The 21,299-nt window shown below is 31.2% G+C and overlaps 2 protein-coding genes across 8 annotated transcripts in view; both read right to left on the reverse strand.

Annotated features, from left to right (window-relative positions):
• The window catches only part of LOC113403147 (uncharacterized), a 361,159-nt gene that overhangs the window by 217,442 nt on the left and 122,418 nt on the right, over window positions 1-21,299 (reverse strand). The window lies entirely within an intron of this gene.
• LOC113403114 (A disintegrin and metalloproteinase with thrombospondin motifs like) overlaps window positions 1-21,299 on the reverse strand; it is a 133,613-nt gene that overhangs the window by 17,363 nt on the left and 94,951 nt on the right. For all 6 annotated transcript variants that reach the window (XM_026643556.2, XM_026643555.2, XM_026643558.2 and 3 more), the window contains 3 exons: window positions 17,065-17,604; window positions 5,899-5,994; window positions 546-675 (listed from right to left, as the gene is read on the reverse strand). In XM_026643556.2, coding sequence (XP_026499341.2) covers window positions 546-675; window positions 5,899-5,994; window positions 17,065-17,604 — 766 coding nt within the window. The remainder of the gene's footprint in view (window positions 1-545; window positions 676-5,898; window positions 5,995-17,064; window positions 17,605-21,299) is intronic.

Below are 21,299 nucleotides of genomic sequence, written 5' to 3' on the forward strand. Positions count from 1 at the left end.
TAAATGACTAAATCCTATTCCAATCGAAGAAGGATTGAAGATAAAGAAACCACTTAACTATTTATATCTACTTTAATATTACTTTCAAAGTTCCGATAACAGATTCGTCGACATTCAAAACGGCATTTTTTCACGAATCCATAATGAACATCGATTATTCTAGCCCTAGACCAATGATATCGCGTCAATGCGATGTCAAATGATTTTTATTTTACTCTATTCCTCTTGCGGTTGGAATAAACTATCCCTTCTAGAATGTTAGCAATGTTATGATATAGTAACAATATAAGTATTTATAGACGTACGTTAGACGTATTAATACTGTTATTTCAAATAACGAAAATATATTTATTGTTATTGTATGAAAACAATAATTGTAAAATACCGTCGGGTTTCTTTTACCGGTTCTTTTCAGGTCCGAAGTGTTTGTTTCCGAACCGGTGGTAGATTTTTGATTGTCAATACGCAAATGTAACACCCTGTTTTGGATTTTTTGAAGAATTAATAGTTATGTATAAAAAGTGGTAATATAGAAATGAACTCACCAATAGGAAGACCAGTGTCTATGGATACCATGTCAGTCATGCTGGTCGGGTCCATGAACATCTCATCATCTTGGACGGCCATGGTGTCTGGGATCGGACGTATCACTAAATCGTGACCGATTGAACCCTCCTGTTGAGAATAGTCACATAAAATAAACATAAAGGAAATTATCTTCTTTTAAAGATAAATCATTCTAAATTTAAAAATATTAACAATTTCTTAAAATGCTTAATATCAAAGTGTGATATTTATCATGAGAACTGTATAATATCCCGAATGTATGAACGAATGAACGAACCCGTGGACATGTATCATTCATCAACATCGTCGAAATTGTTCATTTCTTGTATATATTTTTTTAAATTCTATGTTGCATTAAACGTGTAGCACATTCAACTTTACACTTAAATTGTATTACGAAAAAGGCTTTATTTTACAATAAAATCATATAATAATTATCTGTTTTTAAAAAATATGTCACATTCAATTAAAATCAATTTAACATAATTAAGACGTTAACAATAAAAAAAACTTCAAAATTTCGCTCGACAATGACGAACGTCTTAAAAATATATATATTAACGTATCTTTTAGGCTATTGAAATACCATAATAGTAGTAGCTCCATGTAACAATAATGATGTATAAGTTGTAAGACAACAATTTGTTAGATTTTCCCGCTGATTGTTAGCTTCTGTTGCAATCGGCCTTAGACTACTTGCGTTTCTTTTGTCTGTCGATGTTTACAGTTCGTTGTTTTGAATTATTTATAAACACAACATTATTTAACTTTATTAATATAATATTAATGTCGAAATTGTTCGAAATAAATGTCTGAATGTATGTTTGTTTGAATTAATGAAAGATGAGGCAAAATAACATAAATTATTATCTATACTAATAATATAAATGTGAAAGTAACTGTTTGCTTCGCTTTTTATTTAAAAAAAAAAAAACTATGTTGTAAATTAAGTTATCAACTAATTTTATTGCACTACAAGGTGAATTCTGGCACAAAAATGCCAATCTACGTCCTTATTTTAATCAATAGTTTAATACAAAAAGTCTATATTTCTAAGAATAGTTTTCCATTCTGTGGAAATATCGTTCTATGACTATTTTATTAGAAGTCGTTCATTTCCTGCTACAAAGATGTATTAGTGTACGATTATAACGTTTAAGCAACGTTTTGCTATCATCTTATTAATGGTTAAAGGAAGGTAATTTTAAACTCTTTCTTTACAGAAAATTCCAAGGTCGAATTTGAATACACAATCTCTATATATGTGTGACGATTGAGTGTAATCCGTTTTACGTAAAAATGTTTAATTTTAGGCTTTTTCGATTTTTCTTTTATCTGTTGATACAGATACATTTGTAATGCTAAAATAAAATTGCACATAGTATAAAACTACCTTATTACTACATTTTAAACAGCGATATACATACATTGATATATTTCTATTTTATTTGATAGAAGGTGTAGCACGCGGCTTAGCTCGCCTTTTAAAAGTTGGTCGTTACGTGTTAGGCATACAAAAGTAGCTTGTCTTTCTAGGTTCTAGGTCACTTCAGACCAAATTTTATCAAAATCGGCTCAGTTTTTTGCCAGTGAAAGAGTAAGAGACAGACAGACGGAAGGACGGACAGAGAAGCCATACGGGTTTAGAAAGACGGGTAGATACCACCCACTCATCAGATATTCTACCGCCAAATAGCGCTACTCAGTATTGTTGTGTTTCGGTTTGAAGGGTGAGTGAGACAATGTAAATACAGGAACAGGCGCAAACATCCTGGTTCCCAGGATTGGTGGCGCATTAGCGACGTCAGGAGTTAATATTTCATAAGGCGCCATTGTCTATAGGCGGTAGTGACCACTTACCACCAGACACCACCATCCATTTGCTCGTCCGCGAACATATACCATAAAAAAATCATTTATCAAATGTCACGTACGAATTTTATTTCTGCCTAGATTATTTCGAGTTCTATCACGTGTACTAAGTTCCACGCTTTATAATAAATATTTTTGAAAAGTCACTCTATATACCAAACGTCACGATTATATAATGTATTCTATTAACTATATTGTTATATAGATAACAAAATAAATGTTAATAATGTCGATGACTTAACAATATCGTTCACTAATACCGAAATTGGTTTACATAATCCCGTCATGATTTTCATTTCATTATTTCAAATCACACAAACGTTTTATCCTCCAGACACGCTTTGGGATAACCCACATCACCATGTCTCGAATAATCTAACACGTATAATATTATGACTTTGACGCGTGTCCAAAATATTTACTAAGTACCTACATCCTGTTTCGGATACTGAACGACGACATCACATACTCAATTATTAAAAAAAAAAAAACAATTATAGCCTGTCAAACTTATGTCAAAAGCGAATTATTTTTATTTTTTTAATCCGATCAATCTCTATCGTGTCTTCTCCATCGCATGGACATTGGCGAAATAACCTGTGCCATTTTGGCACAAATAAAAACCAGAAAAAAAGAAAAATAAATGGAAGACAATAATCGGGCAAAGAGGTTATTTTCGGTAATAAAAATTTGGAGAGTTTATCGAAAGTTCTACAATCTATGTCTGAATATATAATACGATAAAGTTTTATACAGTAAGGATTCATATGTATGTAACGCTTGATGGAAAATGTAATTTATACTTTTATTTACGAGTATTAATCAATACTAGTGGGTCTCCCGCGAAACTTCGCGTTTATTCAAAAGATTTTTTTAGGAATTTCGAAACGTATGACAGGTTTTGTTTTGATTTCATTTCATTGTAAACTTCAAGTTACAACAACAAACAAACAACAAAGCTTATTTAAATGAAATCTTTAATGTCAAATAGTATACATTAGTTAAGTTAGAATTGGAGTTTGTCGATATCAATTTACTTTAATTTTGTTTATGCTTTTAATTTTTTTTGAATACAGCCGTAGTACCGCTCTGTAACCGGCCAGTGACTAAATTCCGCTCACTAAAACGAATTAAAGAATTCGTTATTAAAGAATTAAAGAATTAAACAAAGGTTAAATTGTAACAATTTAGTATATTCCAATCAAGAATCATCTTTATTTTTCTGCACATTTACGGATGGAGCTCTTAAAAATATTTTAAGTTATATCTTAAAAAAAATAATTTATTCATTTTATTTTATATCTTAAAAAAATTAATCAACAGAAAAAACCCTAGTTCGCCTGGGATTGAACTCAAAACGTTCTGTTGAATTCGTGTGTTCTACCGCGCTATCACGGCTCTCGTTTACCTAACATAATTCTTAAATTAGTACCAAAAACATAAAAAAAACATAGTTAAAAATTTTAATTAATACATACTTATTTAAATAACACGTCAATTTTATTACTGGCAATAAATATTATGTTTTCCGGTTTAAGTGACGCGTTGACAGACTCTCGAGAGTAGCCAGTAATAAAATTATATCGATATAATTATCATATATTTTTATCGGTTTAACGATTTTTCGTCTTAATCTGACATCATAATAAAGTTTTTCCTCATTTTACCAAACTAAAGTATACATACAATGCAATACTAACCGGAAAGCAATACAAGGTATTATCTAACGAGCGGTGCACTTTATCGGAATCTATTCTACTAACACAACAATCCAGTTGCGGTTCCGTCGAAGTGAGATCGGAATATAATCATGATCGTTTCGTAATTGATATAAATATAATTGACCCTCAGTTACGATTAAGCCGAGTTTTATTTTTGTGAGTCGACGTTGGGTCGGATTAATATCGTAACATGACAACACGTACACAAACCGTGCCCACAGAGATCGTACTCATCTATTTGTGTTTGAAAGAACGTCAAACATTAGTATTTATATTCTTAATTATTATATTGTTAAATATATTTCAAATTAGCACTACATAAGACAAAAATACATATATTTATATGAGTTTTAACAATAAGACACGTGTCATCTCAATAATGTACATATTACAATAATTTTGTGTGACTATAACCGTACAGACTTCGCAGACTCACACAGTTAGCCTTACTTGTTGCGAGGCAAACATACAAAGAAAAATCTTGCTATTTTTGGCCAGGGCCTTCGCTGGCGTATGCAAAACATCTTTCATCGTAATCGGTTGAATAGTTTAGGAACACTATGAACCGCTTGTATGAAACGAAAATATTAAAAAATGCAATACATTCTCGAATGAGTCTCTAAATTCAAAAAGGAATCCTTCTTTCAACTTTCACGTCTCTATGTAAAGTTAGTAAAGCCATTTCATATTAAGCTAGTCAGGAATTCGCCTTATATATTCATATATGAAAATTCTTAACGAATAATTAAATAATTATTATAACATATTAAATGAAAAGAGTTTAATCAATTACAAATATCATTTAACAGAATAAATTAAATGAGCGAGGTTAATGAACTCGATGGGTTTAATTTTTATTAATCTACTAACTATTCATTAAATAATACTTATAGGTATATATTGCGTGCTGGATTATATCCGTAATAATATTGATAAGAATTAAAATACTTATAATTAGACAATAATAAGAATTATTACGAGTATTTTCCTTCGGAAAACTAGGAACTGTTTTATTACATATTCAATTAAATCATTGTTATCCAAGACGACAATATACATACGTATAACAGTGACAACAACATATAACAATTATTATATACAATGACGTTAATGATTTTCTAAATCATATAGAAACATTCTGAACGCCAAATAGTTTTCATATCAAATAATTTATGAGTATGAGCAAAACCTACTACAGATGCAAGGATAGACAAATGTGTCGTTAGTTTGATTCATAAATATTTATATCGTCCAGAACCTAGTCCAGGCGTATTAATACTAAATTATGTGATACCCATATAGTTGGCATAATTAACCTTTAACCTTCGATTAAAATATAAATTAAAAACAAAAAAGAAAATAAAATTTGACATTTTATATTAAAAGAAAATGCCACCCCTCATATCCTAGCCACCTATACTGTTGTCTAGTTTATCATGATGATATTTGAACAAGCTGGCATAAGTATTAAATTTATACGTAACAACTACGAAATTTTCCATAAAAAAAAATCTAATAACTATTCTGGTCCTGTAAGCTCAGCTCGTGTACATTTATATTTCTTGGTAATGTTATAGAATCTATACTATTAAAATAATTACGAAAGTAACTCTGTCGCCGTCGGGCCGAGCCAAAATTTAGTATATACCAAGCTTGAATCCCAAGGAACATAGACTTCTATGCCTAATGCTGCTGCCACTGCTGACAACCACTAGTTATAGTTAAACGATACACTCACCACCACGAGTTTGCCATGTTTCGGATGCCTTCTAATGAGAAGAGCGGCACCATTTTCATCGTCTTGGTAGATATCTCCTATGTCTTCTTCGCCTTCCTGTAATAATAAATTCGATTAATTTTCCAAATGGAAATCGTCTAAAATCAATCACTGGTTCTCGGAAATTTAGTGTGAATTTATTTTCTCTAAGATAATAATTATTTTTTACGATAGGATTCATAATTTGTTATTTTTATTTGAAACGATCCAATTCTATCCAAAATAATTGGTTATAATTTAAAATAGGTAAATATATACCTAATAAGGGTTTTTATACAAATTTAAGAATGTATAGCAAACAAAAAAAGAAAATTTATTTTGTTTTCCAACTGGGAAAGTTGCAATTTTCGTCGTCGTCGTCATATAAAACCTTCATCTTGAATCACTCTGTTTATTGACGAAAAACACATTAAAATCCGTTGCATAGTTCAAAAGATCAAAGTGTAAGGGCGGTGGGAAGTGACTTTGTTTTATACTATTTAGAGATAGTAGTTGGTTTCGTAATATCGTTTAGAACGCAAACGCTCAAAACTATTTTGTTTTTTAATTTAAAATTCAACCAAAGACTTATTATAAGTATAAAATTATATGATACCGAGATTACCGAGTGAGTAATTTCTCGGTTTATTTAGGAATAAAATCAATATTAAACAATATGTCTCACTGTGGTGGTATTAAGCCACACCTACATTAAATCAAAAGTGGTCAAGGCTGAGAAAACTAAAAGTAATAACGTCTCGTGGGGCATTCATTGTTATTTTGCTCCACTTGCATTGCTAATTAGACGGCGAGGTGGAGGTGATGAGAATTTCGATCAGCTTCATATTTCTGATAGTGTAAACGTGTTCGTTTACTAAATATTAAAAATCGTAAATAATTCAACGGTAATATTAGATAGTAGATAGTTTATTAGCAGCGTCCTACGTGTGTGTGAGGCTTTATATATTATTTTGGAAATTAAAAAAAAAAATATATCTCGTACATTGGAGCGTCCATCTGTAGACTATTTTAGTATATTTAGTTTACAAATGACAATTGAAAATAGTATTTATATTCGAACCATAGTTCACAATACTTGAAATGATTTAAGCCTCTCTTACAATTACTACTAGTTAGTACTTATAATGTTTTTTAACTTAATGTGAAAATAAAAGATTCAACTAAACAAATATGCGGTTCAAGCTTAAATTGGCAAATTCCAATTCGTAAAGGCACGAAAACTCATTTTACAAAATGGACGTACGAGAACAGCCTTTATTATCTATTGACGACATATCCGATCAAACCGTTCCATTTCAACACATCAACTAAAAATTTATCTCACATGACCAGTAAGTTCTGTTAACCTCTGAACTAAAACCGAGAATGCGAGGTCAACAATATATACATACCTCGATATATACAACAATGAACGGAAGCGACAAACGAAGGTTGCATTGTTACAATGAAAAAATTCCATTAAATTGGATTGCATGCGATGTGATGCATCGAACCTTACATGGCTTATTGAGGAAAAGTAGTGAAACGAATGAAAATGTCTCTCTAAAATGATTACAACGACCTCAAGGGAATTCGTTGATTAAGTATATACCTATATATTTTATTGTATTTAAACTTTCCTCAAAACTGTTACATAATAAGGCGGACTTAAGCGTTCTCTGCTAGTCAACCTTTACGCTACGTAGATTGTAGATAAAGAAAAAAAAATACATATTCCATACGTGGTATATTTTTTTTCTGTATCTACTTATTTATATTTACTAAAGCTCTTATATATTGTGCAATACAAACAGTTATTGATTTATATATATTTATTGAGAATATAACGCTATTCCAATAGCAACGTCGTTAAAATTGTATTCGCCATTTTTTTTAAAGAATTCATAATAGTTGTTTATATATATTTAGTCCAATGTATATTTGGATCGGCTGTAAGGAATAACACCTACGACTTTGCCAAAAAAAAAAAAAAATAGGTCTGTCATTATATACAGTAAGAATATGCCTAAGAATCCGGAACTAAATATATTAAATGTAGATAAAACCAAAACTTCAATCACAATACAGATAATATCGATTTACGATATCAAAATATATTTAATTAAAAGCCATTTCGATCACGGAAGTAGGAATTGCAACACCAGTTCCGAAGGCTGACAACAATGCACCTTTCCCGAATTCAAACGCGGTCGTGGTATGTGACCATTTTCTACATTAAAATTTCGCAAATACATTTAACTTTACTTATAAATTTAAATCTAAATAAAAAATGGAAGAGTTGATATTTTTCATTTCCATTCATGTATGCGAGACTAATATAACTTATAAAACTTATAACTTATATAATTAAAAAATAGCTACTGAATTTCTTGCCGGTACTTCTCGATAGAATCTACTATCAAACTGACCCGTCCTAAAAAAACTTGAAGACGATAGGGACGCCTCATCAATGATGGTCAAGTAATAGACCATTGGTGAAGCGTTTCCGAAGATCTCTTAAAAAACTTTTTTTGGGTGTGTAACTCCAGAACACTCGGACGCTTGTTGTATTTAAGACGGGGCCTATCTAGCCTGTTGTAGCTTTAAAAATAATAGTCCGTAAAACGACGATTCAAAAGCCTACTTGAATAAAATATATTTTCATTTCTATTTTGGCTCAAAACGGGACATTATGACATGTCCCGTTCATAATAGACAACATCGTTGTACGTGCCCGTAGTAAAATTATTAATAAATATTTAATTATTATATATTTTAGCTAGAAGCTATAGTTCGGGACAAGGTGATATATCACGGAAAATCGGGACGGTCCCGCTCGAAACGGGTCGTATAGCCACCTCTGTTATGAGTCATGTCGTGAGAACTGTGAACCTAATGCAACCGTTCTCTAGCTATTTGACCATTACGGCCTAGCCACGATATTTTTATAACGTGAATTTTGGAACTATCTGTTGCTCGCGAATTATCCGTGTTGAATTTTTTTTTTTTATCATTGAAATGGTCAAAAACCTTAATATTTCCAGTATAAAAGTAACCAAGATAAATTTGTGCGTAGTCCTGTATATATTTAGTGTGAACCGAACATTTCGTCTGTTACTAAGTGTAATGTAGAAAAACGGTCAATAATTTATTTTGATTATGAACTTAAGACATGGTTATAAATTTGAAATTATGGATTTACTTAAATTGCATATCAGGTGATTAAATTAGGGTTATAACGGACGGACAGACCAGAGTTCGAATGGTAACATCAGACAGCACGCTCGAAGTCAGTCACATATGATTTTGTCAAAAAAAACATCTCTTCACTTGTCTCATATAGAAGAGCTTTTATGACAGGCGTTTGCGATTCGATTCTCATTCGTTAGAAATACAATCGACGAAACGATTCTATTTTTTTTAATTTAGTCCTGTTTGTTGAACATAAAAAAGAATCGGTAATGTGGTTTTATGTACGCCCGTCTGGTTAGGTACCACCCCCTCATCATATATTCTACCACCAAGCAGCAATACTTTGCATTGTTGTGTTCCGGATTGAAGGGAGAATGTGCAAGTGACGTAACATCTCTATTACCAAGGTTGGTGGCGCATTGGTTATGTAAGAAATGGTTAAAACTACACCAGGCACTAATGTTTATGGGCATTATTGAGTCATATTGAGCTAATCTTCATTTATTAAATACTTGATTCGGGGGGTCACACACGCTCGACTAATTAAAAATAGTTTTATAATAGCTTTCGAACTTCGCTTTCATTTAAATTACTTCATAAAACAGTTCAATTGTTGATCACGTGATAAGTTGATAGTTATTCTGATGCGTGTCGCCTTGAAATGTCATAATAATTATAGTCAACATCGCTTTCATGACATTTCACGATCGTGTTAGAGTTCGAGAACCTTATATGATTCTGTAGAGTATTACACTTATAAAATCGTCTGTATGACTAAGCTGATCGTCTAGAGTCTAGACTTTGTGTATAGTCTAGGAAGCCGAAATTTAAAACATAGATTTATTTATGTAACTATTCGCTGGTATTTCATGGAAATTTGAACTTTAAGAATTGTAGTTACTCTACGAAATAGGGACGTGTAGCTATTCGAATATATAAACACAAGCGTCTTAATGTTTAATACTGACAATATTATTTGACATAAATTGAATATGTTTTTTAATATATGGAAAATGGGCTACTTTATGGAGTTAAATTGTTATGTCCCTTGTGCCTGTAGTTATGTTATGTGACGTTTGGCTGATAGCCTAACAAGACCGGCTACCACAGATTCCTACCAGCAAACAAAACTCTAAACAAATTTATCAAACCGAAGATCGTTATCATTAAATAAAAATTATATTTAGCTGTTGAATAATATAATCCTCATATTGTTTATAAGTTAGGATGCAATCATTTCGCATAAATTATTTTATCGTTATAAAACATTATCGGTTTATTTTCCCATCACAGTTCATAAACCAATCAACTGACAGACCAGTTTGAGTCACGTTGCGATATTTAATGTTTTTTATTATTGTTTATTGTATAAATATTATTATAATAAGTATACACGTGTACAAATAGGAATCGAACTCATAATAAATATGACAGTTTATTATGGGATGTCATTAATAGATGAAATTATGAAGTTAATTATGGTGACGTCATCCTGACCGATTGCGGCTTTGATGGCCATTCTCGAGAGAGAATAGTCAAATTAGTGGGATTATTATGAATAAATGTCTGATTAAACACTAGTTCACTCTTGCAACTCACACAAGAAACGCCCGGGTGTAACCAGTATTCAGACGATCTCCCCTCCCCAAAATATTTTAAGAGATTTTCTGACCGCGTCACCAATGGTACCAGACTTTACCATTATACGCGAGACACCCTAACATTTGGTACCCGGATTAAGACAGGCCTGTGGACGGTAAAGCCGATTCGACCGGAAATAGTTTAGACGCAGGATCAACGGCTTCATTTGTGCTCACCGAGATACGAGTAAACACTGCTAATATAGGCTGCTATTGAGAATTTATAGACAGGCAAACTGTGATATTTATTGGCTTGACCTGGGGTTCGATTATACGACTTAACTAAAGGCTGAGAATTGACGAAAATACTTGTACGTAATTGATCTTAACTAATAGTTGTAATAAATTTCATGTAATCCGACAGAATATAAGTTTTTAATTTGTCTTTAAGGTTTTACACATGTTTTAAGTGAAATCTAAAGTTTATGAGTTTATAGGCGACACCCCTAATTAATCGACAACTGACCTATAAAAAAAGAAAAATACACAGACATACAGAAAGTATATTCGAATTGTACTTCTTTTCGATTATTTACTTACTTTAAAGATATTATTATTTCATTTTTTAATTAAATAAACTAAATTTACATAAAAACAATATTAATGACCAAACAATAAAATGAACGCTATTAAAACATTCTACGCATGCTACATGATACCTTATGACCTTGATAGCAAAGGTCAAAATGGCGAAAAAATGTCTGCACGTTTCACAAAGTTAAGGCTACGTTACTACGTATGTTGAATAAAAGTTGTTTTATAATTAAACATATTTGAAATATTTTATTAATGTTATATGTAGTAGTACCTAATGATTATATAAGAATATATATTTAAAAAATAATACCTACCTATGTACTTGGTAAAATTTTTGAAGGTGAAAAATAATTTCAAAATTTTAATATTAATGATTATTGCTGTAAATCCTAAGAGTGTGTTCCTACTCTTAACTAGCTCTACTGGTAGCTGCCTAGTTAGGAAACTGATATTTAGTCATCGGTTATCAATAACACGTGATAACCAAATCATTTATGAGAGTTTGTAGTATCCGGAATATTTATGCCATAGAAATTAATATGTAATATATAGGATGGGTAATACTAGCATCTTGCAATCACAGACAGGAAATGTAAATAAATTAACAACATTTTTGGCCTTATATAAAATATCTTCAACTATAAAAATAAAAAAAATAAATCATGCGTCAGACACACGGTCCTGTTATAGTTTTATTTTATGTAATACAGATTAAAAAATGACGTATGATAATTTATTATAAATTTATAGATGATAATATGTTAATAATTCAGTGAGTTCAAGGCTAGGTCACCTATTCATAATCAGTCAATCGAATAGATTTTTTAATATTCCGTGCCTGATAATTAAAAAACCAGATTGCATTTGTAGAAAACATCATACGCGATTTAAATTAATATACCTATTATTCATACAAAATAAAAATAGCAGTTTATATCACTGGATAACGAATAATTACTAAGAAATGAACTTCCTCGTGATAAATAAATATATAAAATTAATTGTTATTCCATAGATTCAAAATTATATTTAAATGGTAATAGAAAAGTTAACCCACAGCCACGAGACGTGTTACAACGCGAATATGCGCCATTAGACATAATATGTTATTCACGAACGTCATTATCACTCGAGACATTGAAGAGTGGGGGGAGGGGATTATGTCAATGTTTTTCGTCTATATCAGTCGTTTTCCTGGTAGCTCCAGAACAAATTCAAATACAAGAGCCAGACTTTAAGAGATTTGGTGGTCTATAGGTGAAATCACAGGTTTATTTATCGTGGCACGAAAGTTGCACGGGTAAGTGGCACGTCTAAACTAAAAAATGAAACAAAAAAGGCAAATTAATTAACAAGTATTGGATCCAATGTTGGACATTGGCAATCGGCGTAGAAATTAATATTCACGAGTGAACATTTTTCAGAGTAATTCTGATACCTCTTATCTGGCTGCTTTAAAGTGATGACCTCTTTCCCTAGGCATTTATTCGGATACGAAGTTTGGTTATCTCGTCTTTATATAAAAGTACAAGCTAAAGTAAACGTTATATTTAATCAGGCATGCGTAAAAAATAGCAATATATAACAAAAAATATTTAAAACTAATATTAAAAAAAAATTATATTTTTATTTGTGTAACAATTATTTACAATAAAGCCTTATATTATATATAAATAATTTATATATATAGTAATTTAAGCAGCATTTCTCCGTTGAATCTTTATTCCGATCGTCTTTGCAAAAAATGAATCAGCCCCACTGTTACCACTGGAGCAATAATTTTAATAAAAGGTATTATTACTCCTATTTTTTTTATGTCATGGGTGGAAAACGAGCAGGAGGCTCATCTGATGGAAAGTGACTACCACCGCCCATGGACAATACCGGGGAGCTTGCAGGTGCGTTGCCGGCCTTTAAGGTAGGAGTAGGTACGCTCTTTTCTTGAAGGTTCCCAAGTCGTATCGGTTCGGAAAAACCGCCGACGAAAGCTGGTTCCACAGAGTGGTTGTGCGAGGCAGAAAATGTCTTAAAAATCGCGCTGTTGTGGATTTAAGTGTTTCATTATAGATTTAGAGTATATATTACCTACCTACCCAATACCTACGTTAAATATCGGTAAACAACATTCGATGACTAAACCGATTTTGATAAAATAAAAACCAAACGCTATCATGGAATACTTACCATAGCTATTCAGTTATTTACTTTACAATTGTAATTATGTATTATCAGTTTTTTTTAAACAGGTAACTCAGTAACGCTAAATTTTGAAATCACAATCAGATAATACAATTTTATGTATTTTGTATCGATATTTATACAACACGTCTGGAGTAACTAGTTCTTAAAGCGGATGTTATGGAATATATCTCTGTATAATTTTTTTGTATGTTGTAGATTCAAAGTCACGTGCAGTGATCGTAATTGTCCCAAAGCCATTTGTAATTAATTGAAATATTTGTTATATATAGATCTCTATCACTTCCTTATGTATAATTATATTAATATAATTATTATTATATATAATAATTATATATATATAACTTATAAATTATACATATGTATGTATATGAGTAAATCACTAAAATTCTCCATAAAGATTTATTGGATTGGTCAAAATTCCAAACTCGTAACAAAACTAACTACGCACTTCGTCCGTCAACAAGAATGCAAATGAATGTTATTTAATAGAATTATACATAACTAATACCTACCACAGATGTAGTTTCTAAAATGAAAATCCAATAAATATATTATTAAACTATCATTATTAAAGTTTAACGTATTGATGTTATTTAATATACAGATTAACAATTTAATTGAGAATACAAATTAAGAAGAAACTGCTTAACATGTTATGCCAATAAGTGAACAGCCATAGACCAACTAAAGAGGTGAAATCTAAGAATGAAAGAAAAAACTAAAATTAAATACTAGATTCAAAATTATAAGAACTAATATTATAGGTATGAAGTAGCATGCAAAGGCTAGTATTTAAATAAATAAACAAAACAGTCATATATGTTAATGACATAAATAAAACGTGCCAAAAGTTTTCCTCGATAGATTAGATAATATAAAACAAATTATAAAAAAGGCAATAAATAGTAACACTAATCACGTGGTATTTGTAAAACGTGATCATATCAATTTATTCATGTATTAATTACATTTGTCTTAGTATTCTAAAAGTCAAATCTGATTAGCTCTTTTAATGCTTTATTGACAAGTCTGGTCAATGTACTTGATATTTGTGTGCTATTTCCTTTTCTGATAATATATTATTTTATAAGATATCTCCACGTGATGTGATTTCGGTGATTTTTCTTATACATACATGAATATGCTTGTGACTTCGAGCTTACACTAGAAGCAGTCGGGGCTAGTGTCAGGGCGACAAATTTTTAGGGATGTGAAAATTAGAAATTAAGAAAAAAAAAATTGCAATATCGATAAGGTATCTTTATGTCTTCCAAAATATGAATAATATAAAAAAAAGTATATAATCATTTTTCTGCTATGAACGTGTCATTTTATTATTTAACAATCGTGTATCGAAACTTTTTCCAGTTTATGCAAAATTTCGGCGCTAACGTTCAATGGTGGACCATTTTGTTGTTCTTCGCCTGGACTCCCTCCAATTGAGTCTGATTGCTGCACCGTTATGTAAGTGAGGGAATTGATAGTACACCTGTGTTTGGGCCCAACTTTTTGTTTTATATATCCTATGCCTAGCTTTTATATATCCTATAATTGGCTATGCCTTCGGACAAGGAGGACAATATTTTCATGATACCAGTATCTACTATTGTGCTAGACTTTATAATATATCCAACAGTTTTTCGGGTTAATTACATTAAATTAAATATAGTTTAAGAAAAAATAACATAGACCTTCAATATTAAGTTTCCTGGAAACCGCGTATATTTCATACAAATAAATTAATATTTAAAAATAGACAGACTAGATTACTGATATCATCACGTAATAGAAGCATAACATTGTTCCCAGCTAAAATATTTTGGATTGCCAATTCCAGTAATGTTTAAATCCTCAAGTCAAATTCGCTAAACGACAAATGGATTTACAATGTAAATTACATTACATAACTCAGTTGGTACGCGATGTTTTTGTATAAATAAGCAGTTTGAAACTAAATAAATCCATTATAATTTCAGACGATCAACTAAATTTAGCCGAAAACAATTTTAATCATCAAAATGAGTTCAATCAAATAGAAACTTGTCGAAACAAGCTGCCTATCTTTTGCTTTCAACCTCCCCGATTTATAATTATTCGTGAGTTCAGTTACGATTTAAGTTCGGTTAAATTTTTATTCGGCAAAACCATTTTGGTCATCTGAGTGAACAGTCATATGCCACTATTAGTTACCTTTGGAATTTAAACATTTTATTGCTTTATAGTAGGCGACGTAAAGTTTCGTAGAAGTAATACAAGGAGAAAAAAGGAGAAAGACGTATTAAGAAATAGAAAAGAAACATCGAATATATATATATATATATATATTTTTTTTTTTTGACAACATCACATACATTACTCTGATCCCAATGTAACTAGCTAAAGCACTTGTATTATGGAAAATCAGAAGTAACGACGGTACCACAAACACCCAGACCCAAGACAACATAGAAAAGTAATTAACTTTTTCTACATCGACTCGGCCGGGAATCGAACCTGGGACCTCAGAGTAGCGTACCCATGAAAACCGATGTACACACTACTCGACCACGGAGGTCATCAAATGGAAAGGATTACATAAAATAGTTAATCAACTTTTAAAATAGATTAAAGTTGTCATATTTCTCATTTCATATTCCAAAAAAATCTTAAAAAAAAAAACAAAATAATGATCTTTCATATCGATGTTTCTGGAGTAAAGTTTATCTCAATAGAGTTACCCTTTATTCGGATTATTATAGTTACGAAGAATACTTCGAAATAAATATTCCTTCATTATAAAAGACTAATAGCCACTTAAATAGCCGTTATCAAAGTATCAATAGCCGGCACAAATTAAATACCCATTGAAAATTAACCTCTAAACGCATAATCGCCTATTATTATTATAAAAACATAATTATTCTACCATAATTACACAATGCAAGCAATGTTTTAATTTCTCAAAGTTATCACCTGACTTCACTTAACTTCATTAGATAAGCCTCCGTGGGAAGACGTAACGCTTTCACCTTACGTTAGATGAGCGAATTTTTTGCGTGTCACGAGAACAAAGGGAACACTATACAACAAAGGATAAATTATTTAAGCGAATTTAGTATCTATTGCTACATAAAATAGTAACTACATTTGTTTCTAGTTCTTTTGAATAGTAGAAATTTGCTTTCTGTACAGTTCCCGTATCAGTTGTATAATATTCAATCGTTGTTGTCGTTTCTAGTTTTTCATGGACAGTTTCCCTTTTCTCTATTGATGGTGTAGTATATGGGTTAATTATTAACATATGGGAAAATAATTTTCTAAAGCAATTAAAAGTGAAATGATTTTATACGTCTTGTCTGGGACTTTCTTGTTTCATAAACATCGGAATCGAACATTTATTTATTGGAACACATTAGAAATATAACTCACGAATATTTATTGGAACACATAAGAAATATATCTTAATCCAATAAATATCTATTTTACAGAGTATGTTAAGCTTACAAAGTTTGTAAAATAAAAAAAAAACATAAATATATTATATTTTAGACAGAAAAAAAACTAAAATTTCAATAAAAGTGGATTTCTTTAAACTCACCGCATTCATTTCCTCGTAGTCCACTCCATGCGGCTGCGAATCATTGGTCAGTACACGCCACATCCTCAATCCGTCCTTTTTCACCAATCCATCTTGTTTCTTCAGCACCAGTTTCAGTAGTCTCCCAAACGCCTCCAGCTCGATTTTATGCACATCTTCTTCTTGGCCTTCCACTGGATGCTCGTTAACACCATCACTAACACTATCACTAACTTCACTAGAATTTGTCACATTAAACTGCACACTCACTGTGTTATTTAAATCTCCAATTATATCAACGTCTTTTATGTGCTCCTTCGCTTTGATGAACATCTCATCGTTGAGGAGCGAAGGTTGACTATTAGACTTGGTAGATTTTGAGATCTTTTCATGGGGTATTTTCCCGGAGTTTAGTGAATGTGAATTCGATGAGTGCGATGTGGGAATGTTCCGCCTAGAGAGATGGTGGGTTAGGTGTACCAAGTGGTACTGTGGTACGTGACTGTGGTGGTCTACGTGGAAGACGTTCCTGAGCTCCTCTGTTGTCATGTGCTCGTGAATCTGTAACAATGAAAATATTTTTATTAATATTTTTGTATATGAAAACTTATTTTATAGATTCCTAGTTCAAAGAAGACGCAATAGGTAATAACCACGAATACCTCGTGAGTCACAGGACAGTGAGAGGGTTAATTGATATAGAAAAAAAAATCTTAACACATATCAAAAGATATCCTTACGTTCCGTAGTGGAGCAGCAATGGAAGAACGAAAGAAATGTCACAGTGATTATGAAATATATAATATGAATCATGAATTTTATAAAAGAACATACGTTAGATTTTCTTTCGTGTAATCTTCAACAAAATCAATAACAAAATTTCAAATAGTCTATGATACATAAATGGCAATAAATTTACTTCAATCGATTTAAAATACATATATTCGGCCGTAGGCAACGATTAGCCTTTAAGACGATTGGGATTTTTTTACAATTTTTATGCTTACAGCATTTATGCGTTTAAGAACTAGTTTAGCGCGGTATCGGTTTAAAGTACATCCGTATCGAAGTGATTTCGTTCGAATGTCACAAGTCGAAGTCGAAAACCTTGGTCGCGGTCAACAGTACCTTACAATCTTTCTCGCCATTTACATAATGTTATCTAGCAATCCTTTATACGTCTATGTTTTATTGCCATTTTATTTATATTAAACGTTCTATAAACACTTTTAATATTATAATTTTTTTACAATTTTACCTTAATTATTGTTATGTTTAAGATGGATTTTTTTTATTGAAATATTAATATTTTAACGAAATTTCGATTGTATTCATTTTGAGTTATTGCTACTTAATAATGTTAATAACAGTAGATTTTATTCGCAGATTTGCTTTATAAACACATTTATAAAGTCTTAAGATTTAAACAAATATAGAAATCTTCAATAGCATAAAACACACGTTTACGAGATCATATTTCAGGGTTAACTTTCCATTTGTCTATTTTTAAATTAATTTATGACACTAGTGCAAATCTGTCAAAACAACCGATCAAATGATCTCTTGAACCCGTATTGATACTAAGAAACGTCAGCGTCTTCTTATCTAGTACAGGATCTATAGTCTATTCCAACCATAAGAGACCAACAGCCAAATAAACAACATTTGACATTGAATTCACGCGATATCATTGGTCGAAAAGTATAATAATCTATGATATTCATTATGTATTTGCGAAAAAAAGGCGTCTTGAATGTCGACGAAGCTGTTCCTTCGAAAATAAAGAGGAATATTAAAATGGAAGATATGTTTGTCAAGAATTGTTAGTAGAGCAAAATGTAGCTGAGCTATTAACAAATTACCCAAATTTTAAGGTTTGTTTATCTTCATACCTTATTCGATTTGAATAGGCTTTAGGATATTTTGACCCTTGTGCCCATCGCTTATATTTAACTAGTTACTCATCCCAACTTCACGCGGGTTGAATAAACTATATAGAACGTGTATGTTGACAAACATACATTATGTTGTTTGTTGTGGCAGCAACCGAAGCGTACGCAGAACCACTCAACAAAGTTTCATCACAATCGAATGAATGGTGTAGCGATGTACAAACGTTTATTTACTAAGAAAATGACGCTTTAATACTTAGTATTGGTGTTTGGTAGTAGAATATTATTGGTGTCTCAGATACAAGAGCTTGAATAAAGAACCACCAGAAGTTAATTCCCGTAATTCTAGTCCAAATAACAGGAGCAAAACGAATTATGATTTAAAACGACATCGTATCAATTTAACATTCTATTTTTGTGCAAAAATAATTTCAATGAATGTTGATAGATGGATACACATTGATACGCATTCCTTCGCGACCGGAAATCGCCTAAGGATGACAAGTTTTGTAGATCAATAGTTATTCATCAACAATAATATTATACATTACTATTTTATATACAAACGATTATCGCTTTTATAACATCACGCATTAGACCCTAAAACCCCTGAAATGTTTTCAAATAAAGACACAATGATTCGGTCGTCCGTACATAATGTTATCACAGAATAAAATAACGTTCTCAGGATCTTAGCTCTTATCGTATGTTGATAAACGTTAAAATGGCATAGTGCATTTCATAATTGGAGTTGTAATTGTATAGTGTTAAGAGTCGGTTGGCCTCGATTGTGATCCAGTTATTATGTAATGTGATTTGAACGAGTTTTTTCTAGGCTAAAAAGGTTGTAAAGAAAGCCAATATCACGTAGTTATTGTGATGTATGTATGTATGTATGTATGATGAAAAATGAGTGGTCGAGTTGTTAACGCATTAACATTTCCTGATTAACTATGTGTTAGCGTTCGTTTAGTTCGAAATTTGATCTTAATCAATATTGAAAAATTTAAGGAAACGTGAATGATATTTTTTAGAATAAATTATTTTATACGTTTTTGTAATAACATATATTATGTATTAAATAACAACAGGATGAAAAATTCGCTTAAGCAATATTATATTTGAATATAATATTATTTCAATTACTTTTTTGTTATTGTTTTAAAAAAATAGTTTGATTATAAATTTGTCATTTTTAAAAGGTGTTAATTTTATCAGGACGATAAGCCTGTCTCTTATTTAATACATCATATATGCTATATGCGAAAGGAACTTCGTTCCTAACCAGGTCTCCTACGACACATCATTTTTTTTCTCCTCTAATTTGATTTTTAACTGGCAACACTAGAGCTAATCAATAGCTAGTAAACAATAAATAAAGGTAAATTAGTTGACAAAGTGGAGGAATCGCGAAACAGCGTTTTTCAGACGATCCTAACGAGGCTTTTGCTCAGTGGGTTACATACAGAATTTTACTTTAAGAAAACTTATGTTTTTTAACAAAACTTTTTAAAAGAAACATATATTTACTACTTTAGAAAGACTTATGTACTTATAGTACCATAAAATTAACATAACACTCGTTCTTTATTGCACAGAATTGTTATACGTCCGTGGGAAATTAGATCGTCACGTCTGACGCAACGAAAGCGGTGATGTGTTTTAATTGTATTTTTGTAATATTACTACTATTTAAGAATGGATTCTTATCCATTGTTCTGACTGAGACATTAGGCAGCGAGCTGTTTTATAATTTGTCAAAAGTGACACATCATCAAGTGTATGTGTATACTACAGACTTTTATTAAAATGTAAGATTTTAAATTGACATGTTTATTTTTAATACTAAAAGTGTTTCAAGCGGGATATTTACCATGTTTTAAACACGCTTATATTAGCTTCACTTTTAACTATGTACGTAAGAAAATCTTGGAATCTTAATTTGACCCACTTCCCGGTCTTCGATTAGGATGAAACTTTGCACAGCTTTCTGATGCAGAGTTCTGATGAGAATACATGACTAGCTAAGAAACGTCTTTACAAATCCAATATGGCGGCCTCCCCAAGGTGGCGGACTGGCTGTTTGAAATCCACCCCCATGGTATGGATATCAAATGAAAGGGTTTTTTAATTTTATTTGGTGAGTCTCGTGAACAAGACATTTGTAGATACGTACATAATATCGAACTACATTCGTAGATAATATCGAAATATCGAGCTCCACCAAATAAAAATAAAAAACATGGTAAATATCCCGTTTTAAACACTTATTTTATTAAAATGTCGAGTAGTGTATAGTAGAATGAGAAAGAACTATATAATGCAGTATTCATCTTCGCTTATACACTGTCAGTGCAAAACGTA

The sequence above is a fragment of the Vanessa tameamea genome, chromosome 25 (genome assembly GCF_037043105.1).
Source record: "Vanessa tameamea isolate UH-Manoa-2023 chromosome 25, ilVanTame1 primary haplotype, whole genome shotgun sequence".
NCBI lineage: Eukaryota > Metazoa > Arthropoda > Insecta > Lepidoptera > Nymphalidae > Vanessa > Vanessa tameamea.